Source organism: Lycium barbarum, chromosome 12 (genome assembly GCF_019175385.1).
Source record: "Lycium barbarum isolate Lr01 chromosome 12, ASM1917538v2, whole genome shotgun sequence".
Taxonomy (NCBI): Eukaryota; Viridiplantae; Streptophyta; class Magnoliopsida; order Solanales; family Solanaceae; genus Lycium; species Lycium barbarum.
This window is the reverse complement of record NC_083348.1, coordinates 606,472-618,445: the sequence shown is the minus strand read 5'-3', so window position 1 is coordinate 618,445 and position 11,974 is coordinate 606,472. Positions and strand designations below refer to the sequence as shown.

Here is an 11,974-nt window from a genome sequence, read left to right as displayed (position 1 = left end):
CACCCCACCTACCCCACCCCTACTGGACCGCCGGTGAACCACCACGTATCACCAACGCCACCTGCTCCGATGAACTCTAAGCAATGAGCCACTGCTCATTTACCCTCTCCCCGTTGCTCCCTTGTCACTCTCATGCAAAAAATAAACCATATCCATCGGAGTCAAGTTCGACACCGGCGAACTCTGTCCGGCCCCTTTCTTGTACATCAAATTGAAGACTATAATTTCAATTCCAAAGTCAAGCTCTATAACAAGTTGACAATAAAAGTTCCGGAAATTTTTTGTCCAAAGCTTCAAATGAATTTTTAAAGGAGTCTTCAAATTTCCATATGAACTTTCTTCATCCAAAGTGACAAACCAATGCTTTAATCAAGAATTTTAGCACAAGTACACAACTACTGTTCATTTCAATTAAAATCTAGCCAAAAAAATTGAATTCCAAGTCTGGAATTTCACACCAATCTTCAAAGTGTTTGAATTGTGATTTTCCGGTGAAGTTCCGACAAAGATAGCCGGGTTTTTCTCTCCCTTTTCTTTCAATTTTTCCTGTTTTGTTATTCCATATTCTTGTAAGGTTTTCCAAATTTAGTGTGGTGATGGTCGGGTGGATGCTGGTGGAAGGAAGAAAGAGTGAGGTAGGAGGAGGAAAAAAAAAATTATTCACCAAAAAAACTCCTCAAACGCTCAGTATTGGTGTAGCACACACAATGTGCCAAGTCCGCAAAAAGTGTTTAAATGACACAATCAAGTCCTACCTCAGGTGTCTAAATGAAATAAAATTTAGTTAAGGTGTTCAAGTGAAAGAACCGAACAACCACATGTGTCTATCAATGGATTTGGCCAACTAATTAAGATGGTTACTCCCTCCTTCCCATATTACTAGACCACTTTCCCTTTTGTACGTCCCTTAAGAAATCATAAATAAAATATGTATTTTGTTACCTTACCCTATCTCTCTTCAATAAATACACTCTAATCAATATTGACTATTTTCAAGAACATTTAATACTAAGAATAAGATGGAAAAGACTTAATTAATTTTATTTTGATTTTGTAAATGAATAAGTAAATTGAAACATATATTTTTAACAATGTGGCCAAGTAATATGGGACAGAGGGAGTAACACTTTAAGTAAAACATGATCCGCACTATTCCATTTTAGATTATCTGATCTATAGTTAAATGTACTATATTTCAAATATAAACAAAACAGCTGATCAATCAGAGCAGCACACCCGCCTATTATTTCTATAACCTCTTAGGCGAAAGAGAGAGAATTCTATGATGATGCAAGGTTTCTCCCTTAATTTATAACGCGTACACAGATTAAAACAGCATGATTGGAAATGTAGCGAGGTCCTTAAAACCATCAAATATGGTCTAAATGGGAAATCGCACAATCACATAATGAGAAACAAAATTGATGCTAAGATGACGAACACCAAAATCACCAACGCGTTAATGGTTAAAGAGAACTTAATTAAAACACAACACAGTTTGTTTTAGTGAAAACAACATTCATCCACAGCGAAAGCTTAATGTTGGCTGGATCATTTTGCCTTGTACTGACCCTAGAAGATGTGTAAGAAACATCAGGTTAAAGATGTAATTTGCCGATATATATAACTCCTGTGCATTATAGATGAAAAGATTTCTAAAAGCGTAGGAGATAACAAGGACATCTATTGACAAGAGTAGCATTTAGGGCGACTAGTAAAAGTGAATAATCAAATATATTGCACCGGGTAAAAAGTTGCACCAATTTAATTTGGCTAATGTCTTGTATTATAATTTTCCTTAAATTATCTGTTTGACTTACCAACTGATATCCCGGCATTGCTTCAAGTTGCAGACAAATGACAACTGCAATATATAAATAGGTCTCGCTATATATGTGCATAAAGCTGCAGCCCTTAAATGTGTGCATCTCAATCGCCTTCTTTAGCTGGAGTGACAAATTGTTAGCAGCCTTTCCCTGCTTAAGTTCCACGACTAGTTCCAAAAAATGTTCTAGAAAAGAGCTCACAGCATTATTTAAGTAGGATACCCGCCTGCAGCAATATGAGCAAATTAATTCCTATGGTTTTAGATTTTTAGCATAGACTCCAGTCTAAAGGAAAAAGAAGAATTGGAAAATTTCTTACTGAACTTCAAATTTCAGAGCAGCTAATTATAGATAGAACTTTTCCCCTAAGCTTTTCAAGTCTCTGCATAGAGGAAGAATACAAGTTTGAATAAATGCAGCTAACATGTAATACCATGACTGGATGCCAGGACACATACCAAGCCAGATATCTTTGCCCATCTTTCAGCAGAAGCACCGGCGTCTTTTAGATGAGAACAACGTGAATGATCATAATTTAAATAATAGGTTGAATTTTCGGTTGCTTCAGCTACCCTGAGGTTATTAATGTTATCTCTTGCCCTCTTGATGAGATTGCAGAAACAAACCTGCAGAAACTTCACTGTTTCGGCCGGGTACAAATTAGAGAAACACCAGACTTCATCAACATTTGAGTTCTACTCTACAGTATAACCCTTTAAATCATTAATCAGGAATAATGTGAGGTGCATCAGTGACATAATGTTCTGAATGGGATACATGAAAAGACCGTATGAGAAAAGTTGTCCGCTTATAAAATTTGCATTACTAAGAACCCGGCCCCAGATGCCTTTAAGCAACAAACCCAGTTCTTAGAGTTGAAGTTAATAGTATACCACCATATCCTGTAGATATGAGGATTTTTTTCTGAAGGTTTTCTAAATAATTGTCATCAGAAGAAAGGAGGATGATAAGTTGTTCCAGGAAATCAGAGGTTCAAGTTCAATACTGGTGGCTATGAGGAAAATCACATACTGCAAGTAGTTTACTCCGTACTCACCGTAGATCCTACAAGGTTAGAGTTTATTGGTGCAAATGAATCAGTTCTTATGCGTGGTGAGGTGAAACTGATGGCCATCAAGGTTTCTGATTGATCATTGGAATCTAACGTAGCTGTGGATCCATCAGCTATAAATACCCACTGCTTCTTTTGATGAGCTTCTGTATACAGCTGCCCCACAAAAACAACCACCGCAGTTGACTAAAATCCCTTATCAAGAGAGGGAAAAAAAAAAAAAAAAAAAACACCGCAGCAATATCAAACTCCCTGAGAAGAAACCAAGTAAAAAAACTAATTGAACAAAGAAGTTTCTTGCTTCGAGAGCACAAGTATTGATTCTAAGATATTACCACCAAGGCCGACCTGGACATACGAACTTCACCCAATTAATTCAGTGGAATTGATTGGCGAGGACAAAAAAGACCCTGCAGGAACAAGTATCAGATGTATAAATTCGTACGGTAAAACTGTAAAAGCATAAACAGAACAGATACTTACGAAAAATGCTCAATTGCCAGAGGAGACAAAGGCAGCCATTTGGCTGTGGATCCTTTTGCTTGCAAGTAAAGGGTGCTAGAGTCTCACCTTATAGGTGTAAGCCCTGAAACAGCAAAAGCTTGAGGCCCTGAAACAGCAAAAGCTTGACCCTCTGCAAGCTCACTTTGCTGTAAACAAATCATTTAGAGATGGAATTAGTACAGAATTGAGAAACCCATTAGCACAAATAAAAGGATACAAGGTTAAAGAAAAATATTTCAGTGCAAAATCAGATAACCAAGAGGACGTTAAAGTCCAATATCAATACCAGTTTCTCAGTTGGATTCCATATTGTGATAAAGCCTTCCTTGGGACAGCACTTCAATGGAGTACTTTTGCTAGTCAATCCAACAACTCTAACTTGCATAAACGGAATGACGTCTCTTTCAGCAAGCCCAGCATCTTGCAAAGCTCTTTCAAGAGATTTCTGCAGGTCAGACTGCCGCAATGCCTGAAAATGACAAAAAGGGAATCATGACTAACCAACCTCCTATGGCTAAAGTAGGTGGAAATGAACATAGCTCCAACTTTGCTTGATAGGATGAAAATAAGTTCAACTGCTCTGAAGTCATCTCTGCCATCAGAAGTTCGGGTTCTGCAGCTTTCTCGAGTATCCTCAAAATTCTTGCCCCTTCTTCACTTTCATAGTCGCTTCCAATGTAGGGATCTCTCTTTCCTCTTTGAGATGCTGAGACTATTCCCTTCACAATGCTACCGCCTCTAGATTGACTACTCACAAACATAGGTCTTGTCAGTACATATCACAGATAAAACCCATCAAATGGTATTGAGGCTGCATTGCGTGAAAGTTGGGGCTGTATCCAAGATATAGGCATGCTCTAACAGAAAGGATCCATCCTAGAATGTCGGTTTCTTGATATGACAGTCGGAAAAAGATTGACAGGGAAAACTCTGAAATAGCTTGCAAAACCTTTTGGCTTCTTTATTGGAAAACTCACAAGCTTGATTATTGTTAACAGTAATTATTAAGATTTATGAAGACATTTTTTCATCTTAATTTGGAAAAATCACCTCAAGTGCTCGCACTATGTTCCAGAGAAGGACACCAGCTTTTTGTTTACTGTCACAGTCTTGTCATTCTTTATTTTCAACCCAACAGACTTATAGATTCGAACCAAGCCCAACTGCTAAAACCACCAGCCCTTACCATCTAGCCATTGCACGAGCCACATACATATATACAAACATATTTATGTGTTATGCATAACTGATTTAAAGAAACATCATCATTGCCAATAGATTGGATTTAGCAGACGTCGGGGATTTAACAGAGTGATACAGGTTTGCTGGAGTCCAGACTAAAGCAATTTCAAGTTGTGACAAAAAATTGAAAGGCAACTAATTATGCTATTTATAAATGTTTCTTTCTTATACAATATAGGAATAATTTTTAAATTAATTATTAGCATGTCAATTCTTTGATAATTAATTTATATTTTTAATCGCAAAAAGCACGGACATATTTACTAGTTGAACATAATAAAATTGACCCCTTTGTACAATGGATTATTCTTGAAAGTATTTTTTCATATGCCTTTTATATTTTTTCATATTTACAGCCGAATCCCCGCACCCGTATACATAACTGGATACTCACCCCCGAATCTTAAAATTTAGATTTTGCCGAATCCGATACTTGAATTCGTACCCGTATCAGATACCCGCACCCGAGTCCGTGTAACTTAGATTTCAACTGCTAAGATTAGACTTCTTTAGATCATGCATCGAGAAACTTAAAACTTTGATTATAACATCACAATGTTGACGTTAAGTATAACCCGAAACTAGAAAAATTATTAGATTTAATGACAAAAGGTGCATTCAGTTGTAACAGAGAAGGGTAATAACATAGATTGCTAAATTCAGTATTCTTTTGTCTAGAATGACGAAATGCAAAAGCATTTTATCGCTTAGTCGTGTTAGTCTAAAATGGGTTTTGTGTTCGGTTTGGTTATGGATAGGTCGAGTCCTTTCGGGTTGGGTTAGAATTTTATATGGACCAATAAATAAAGTCACATGTTTAATTAAAATTTAATTAAATGTCATTTAATGCCGTCGATGAAGGGACAATTTTAAGCCTGAAAATAACGTCAAGGGAAAATTTGATCCAATAGGTGGAAGGAGGCTATTTTTGAGCCATTTCTAATACGTTAAGGGTTTTTCTAACCTAAATAGGTGGAAGAAGGGGCAAATTTGATCAAACAGATGGAAGGAGGGCGGTTTTGTCCCATTTCTAATACGTTAAGGGTTTTTTGACCCTTTTCCGTTGAATAAATCAAATGTCGACTTGAGAGTAATCCATAAGATTATTGCCATGAATATTATTAAAACTAGCATCAGACGCCCAATGGTCTATGGTGAAGGAGTTGGGGCATATTTCTTGATGTACCACGGGATACAGATGACGGAATCACGGAAAAGCAAGAAGCTGGCAGGAGAATAAAAAGGTCAGGATCCAAGTTTATTACTCAAAGCAGCAGGGTGATGGAGGACAAATATGCATTTTGGGTGGATATATTTTGCAGTCGAAAAAGCAAACAGTGGTGCATTTAGTATCACTTTTCATTAAAATAATGCATCTCTTTATCCATCCATTCAGATCTTACAACGAACCGCCAAAACATAACCAGAATGCTATAGATTTCCATCATAATCAAAACTACCTAACAATTTTCAATTACATTTCCCTGTAGAAAACATGATATGTCCTTGAAATTAACCAATGTAATTGGAACAGGACCTCTAACAATACTTACATGGAGCAAGACGGGAAAAGGAGAGATAGGAATATTATAATTGCATGGTCAGGATAAAAATGCAAGTAATGAGTTGTTGGTATTACTAATGCTTCAGAACCCCAAACGAGATGCCTCTATATGTCCCATTTATATGCAGCACCAAACTAGTCGCCTGAAATTAATAGAAACTGGAAAAGCCCTTGAAAGCAAAAATATTTAGAAGCTGCTAACCTCAAGAGGTGATACAGGACCTGTCCAGCCACACAATCCAGCTCCCCAGATGTGTAAATGACAAGATAAGCTGTGAGCAATGTGACAATCGGATAGACTGTAACCTATAATATAGTGTGGTTACCCTAAGAAGCTTTTAGCCAACAAACAGCTTTCCAGCAGCCAACAGTACACAAAATATCCCATATGGCCAGCATCAGCTTTCACAGCATCCTGTAAGGTCAGAGGGTTTACTTGACTAAACAAATTCCCAACAGTTGGCTTCAACAAGAGGAGGCTTATCAATTGGCCTCTAGATTCCCAACAGAAATTGCTTGACACCTAAATTTTGGCTCATTCAGCTACAGGACAGCAATAATAGAATACCAGTGAAACAAACAAATCCAATTTATAATACAGTGATAGACATAAATAATTTTCATACTACCCATCCGTGAGTTCGATCCCGCTCAAGTTCCATTTGTGGTTCAACTGGAAAGTCGCAAAGTGAATAGACATTGGAAACGCAGCGTACCATCATATAAGAAGGTGGGACATCTCCTTCTAAAGTTCTCTTAATTGCAGATCAACGACCATATTTTACTTCTCTTTCATATATGTCCAAAGGATGTTTTTATTGTACCTCTGCAACCCAAGAGGGAATGCACAAATTAGCTGAACTAGGGATACCTGTATGGTAATTCTTCAAGTACATTGCAGACGCAGGAAATTTGGCACAGTAACACCTTTCATAAGATGAAATGATTTGCAACCCACCCATTGGAATGATGAAGAATATCTGTAAGCATATCACATTGAAGAACAATTTAAAAGGAGTATTAGAGATACAACTATAATAAGCAATAGAATTGTCTTGATCTGCTCAACTGAATGCTGAGAACCCAATAGACACCCATGATTATAGCTCTATAGATCAATCTGCGGATCCAAGAAAAAGTAGCACATATAGGTGCATGTAACTCTCAACAATGAGAGAAACTGTATGTGAAAGTTGTAACCAAACCAACAGACACACAGATGCATAGGTCAATGGGTAATATTTACCAACATCGATTCATGCAGCTACAAAAGGTCAACAATCATTTAATGTAACACTTGAAACTAATTGGTCTCTTCTGATAATTGTAGCTATTTTAATAGCCAACAAATTTTCCAAAATGTTCTTGCAAATAAATATAGAAAATTACTTTTTAGAAACATATTGCACGGAAGCTCCTGATCAAAACAGCATTGATCACATAATTTCAACAGAACATAACAAGTATCAGCTGCCAACACTTGACTTGGCATTAAATATGTTCAACACTCGCTAGGCTAACTAACTCTGAAGTTTGCTTATGAGATCATAAACATGATAGAGAAATGGTGAAAGGCCAATAGGACTAGCCACCAACTCAATCAAAACATAGTATCATTTTATATAAAAGAGGTATCCAGCCAGCTGGCGCGCATATCGACAATCCATATGCAGTCTACTATATCCTGCTAGAATACATATCGGGTAATCTACCCACCAAGACTAAAGAAGATAGTCAAAAATCCTTTAGTGTTTTTTGGTCTCTACTAGAATTTGAACCCTCCTCGCACAAGACTTTTTTTTCCGCTTTACTCACCCTCAAGTGCGAATAAAAGAAGAAAAAGAAAACAGTTACCAGTTTCAAAAAAAAAAAAAAAAGAAACAAGTTTAGTATCATCTCAATTAGTTGTATTCTGTCTGCCATGGGAAGAACAAAATTATAAGACCAAAAATAATGCTAGTCCTTTCTTGGAAGATCAACTACATGTCCAATGAAAAGGAGCGACAGATTTGACTTCCATCCAATGTCTCTCAACCATTCAACTCCATTGGATCAGAGAGTCGAAGGGGGCAAGAGGAAGCGTCCACAGAAGAATTTTTTAAAAGAACCTTAATAAAATTACACAACAGAGAGTGTGCAACTGGGAAGATACCAATTACCTCGACATGAGAGAACAAATGAATTTAGAGCCTTAAACGTTGCAGGCTTAAAGAGAGTGGTGATAACTGATAACTACTCTTCTCGAACAGGATAACTACACATTATATGATTTTGGCATCTAAAACTAATACACAAGTAGCATATAATGGAAAATAAAGGGGATAAAAATAGCACATATGAAGAATAAAGGGGTCATTTTTGTACATTAATACAATTAAGACTTTTAAGAGTCCTAATTCAGCTTGTACACGACCACATGTCTCCTCCAGCTGTAAGCAGTCGTCTTCTTCATATTCCCCAAATTTCCTTTTCAAGCTTTTACAAAGCAAAGTTTTCAAGCCTCTAGGTCGGCTCTTTCACAGTCTTTCATTCTTTCCTCAAGATAGAAAGAGAAAGCCATTCAAGGCCAAAAACAAACCCTCCATCTATATCACTGCTTCTCTCTGCCATCCGAACTCAACACAACCTTGTATTCTTGGTTTATCTTAAACATGAAGTAGCAAACATGAGATAAAAGTACTATAATATTGAAGGTATGTCATTTTCCTTATCTTAAATCTGTTTTATTTTTAATTTTGAGAAATCAAAATCTCAAATTTTCCCCCCAAATTTGTCGACGGACTCCGGTCAAAGTATCCGTATGTAATTGACTGTATCCCGAACGTTTGCCGTCCCCGCACCCGAGCGTATCCCGGACGGGAACGGCACCCAAAATGGCGAGTCCGTGTAACTTAGCTAATACCTCAATGAGCGCACATTTACATAAAAACTAGCTATACAAACTAGTCCTAGTTAACTTCAGTAAAGTATGATCTGAATAGGCAACCCACACGCAAAAAGAACCTCAATTTGTAGAATTCCTGGTGTAAAAAAAAAAACCTACGAGAACTACAAAGTATTCATTTATCACTAAGGAAAGAACATGTTAAGTCTAACTCCAGAGTCAGCAATGGCTGGAGCAGCTCCAAAAAAAAAAAAAAGAACTTTAGTAATTGATATTCTATTATGAATAGGAAGGGATACTCTGTTGGTACATTGTAATAATTTTTTACAACACCTCCTTGGTGATATACTAATAATAAAGTGATTATTTGTAATAAATTAGATGACAGTGATTAGAAAACGTGACCTTGCGGAAAAAAAACAAGTTTATGCAGGACAAGATTTTTTAATAAACTTCTCTTTTTCTGGATTAGTAGTTGTGAGTTATGAATTAATGTTAGGCAACTCAATAGTTACAGTTTACCTAGATTTATGTCCAAACGGGAAGGAACTAAAGTCTCTTCAAACTGTTTGGAATTCCATTGTTTGACTACCTGCAAATGCAAACCAAGTCTGTAAATCATCATTTTGACTGCAGTTCCAGAAAGGAAAGAATCTTTCCAAGATTAAAGATGTATCCAGTCAGCCCATTCAGAAGATTTTCTCATGATCGACAAAATCAACTACTTGATTAGTCTATGGAGAAAATTCACTGTAAAAGCTCTCAATCTCTCATCTAACTTTTTAATTGAAGAGTTTGATCATGTTAATATATTAGATCAATGATCCTACAAAGTACAAAATAAGTGCAGCCTCTAATAGTTCCTGCATGGAAAATAACCAGCCAGATAATGCAAAAATGCAAAATTACAAGGATGGATAGATCACCCCTTGCTTCCTTTGCTGCACAAGACGCGCATGGGATGAAATCGAATGAACCAAATATGTCTAGCATGCCATCAACCTTGTAGAAACACTACTTAATTCTTTACATCTATACATCAAGAGGCTAAAAAGGATTCGCAGCAACCGACTCTTCAGATCAGAAATGCAACAGTTTGAAGTAGGCCACAAATCTTTACAGCAACCTTTCGAATCCACGATTGAAGATACTCTCCACCAGCATTCAAACTACCTTTAGAATTGCATTCGCCTACTCACCCAAGAAAGCCTAAAAGCTGAAGATTGTAAACGGAAAGGAGAAGTTCGGTACAAAGATGAAGTTCATCTCTTAAGCAACATTTTGCTACTACTTCTACCAGAAATGGCATGTAATTTTTTATGGTGGTACATCATAAGTTCCACTCAAATGCTAGATTTTGAATATGAGAAGCAGATCTAGGCAGCAATCTCGTACTGCGGAGACTAGAGAGACTTTTGGATGCGGAAACAATACGACTTCCAATTTCAATCCCTTTAGACTTATTGTTTGAGGCTCTGCTAACGCTTTCATTTGAAATTTGCCGAGGTGTTTTGACTGAACAAGGAGACAGCAAAGCACATTCTACATTAAGATCACGAAGATTTGTTCCAACCCTTGTATGATCCCCTTTTAGAGTTTGAGCTCCTTGATGAGAAAATCTTGAGCTTGAGTTCACCTCATCATAACTTGAGAAATATTTCCTGATAATTCCCGAAACCGAAATTGCTTCGGATGAATCTTCACAATGTGACTCTGCTGCTGGACAGAAACTTTGTTCCTTACCTTCACATCCATATGTGGAAACAACTATAGGCTCCGCAGGTCCTTCTAAGCAGTTAAATGTGTTCATTTCCCTAGCTCTGTTCCTTTCCTTTTTCTTTTTCTTTTTCTTTTTTTTCTTTGATAAATGAGCTATTGTTAAAACATCTAACAGTCTACTTCTAAGCCAGGCAAATCTTTTCAGCTTTTTCACTTTTCCTTGGCATTTTAACTTGTCAGATTTTGTGCTTGTCGTAGAAGTTCTGAGTTTTGTGGGACTAGAAGGAACATTATCATCATGATCCAGTTCAGATGAACCCAACCCATATTGATGAACTTGGACATGCAGTGACCTAAATCCCCCTTGATGCTGGAAAACATGCTTTAGAGGAAAATTTCCAGAAAGGTGGTAAAAGCAGGAGTTCCTTTCGACCTGTCGAAAAGATAAATCAATACATTTGGGAAAACAAGTATGAGCAGTTTGTTAAAGCATACCATCACAGCATCCACTTTGATCTGCCCCATCTCTGAGAAACAATTCAAGTGAGTCCTTTCAACTTGTCCTACAAATAGCAGTAAGAGTCGTTAAAAAAGTCCTAAACCAAAGAGAAAAAAGAAAAAGGTATTCCAAAGTGAGAGACTTTTGAAGTGGTAGGGGGTAGCGTGGGGAGAAAGAGGGACGACAATGCGAGTGCCAAGATTGGTGTCAGTAAACACCGGAATTTCACCCATTCCGACCCAACCCAAAGTGTGTGTTAGGGTTGGCTATTAATTGGAGGGAAAATGGAAACACATTGGCGGCAACAATCACTTTCCTTATGACAAAACATCCCACTTTCAGTCGCCCATTAAAGTTTAACTATTTTCAAATATAATTATAAACTGGTCATTTTTCAGCCAAAAATAATAGGGAAAATGACCTAATATTACAAAGTATTTTTTATTATTGACATGTGTATTAATTATATATAAAAATTGATTTGTATCGTTTTGAAATATGTGTGATTATCGTGTGTTTGAAACCTTTATATATTATATAAACTGCAGTTTTCAAAAACGTTGAAAACTAATATACGTATAAAATTTGTATGAAATTTGCTATATATCATTTAGATATATGCGGTACTATGAAATCTGCTATATATCATTTAGATATATGCGGT

General features: G+C 36.8%; 1 protein-coding gene across 29 annotated transcripts; it reads right to left on the bottom strand.

Moving 5' to 3' along the window:
- Positions 1-1,286: 1,286 nt before the first annotated feature.
- Positions 1,287-11,816, bottom strand: LOC132621622 (uncharacterized). Of its 29 annotated transcripts, none has more exons than XR_009575606.1 (13): positions 11,453-11,816; positions 11,307-11,374; positions 10,019-11,244; positions 9,615-9,684; positions 3,949-7,188; positions 3,689-3,871; positions 3,469-3,548; positions 3,247-3,308; positions 2,884-3,093; positions 2,285-2,466; positions 2,146-2,208; positions 1,821-2,052; positions 1,287-1,572 (listed from the first exon to the last, which is right to left on the bottom strand). XR_009575606.1 is itself a non-coding variant. In XM_060335959.1 (3 exons), exons 1-3 carry the CDS (start codon positions 11,541-11,543, stop codon positions 10,423-10,425), a joined length of 981 nt encoding a protein of 326 aa, XP_060191942.1. In that variant the 5' UTR covers positions 11,544-11,816; the 3' UTR covers positions 9,743-10,422. The 29 variants fall into 29 exon arrangements, 1 of the variants encoding a protein (XP_060191942.1); XR_009575601.1 differs by having other exon boundaries at positions 3,689-4,149; positions 6,411-7,188; XR_009575595.1 differs by having other exon boundaries at positions 3,689-4,140; positions 6,411-7,188.
- Between the last annotated feature and the right edge of the window lie 158 nt (positions 11,817-11,974).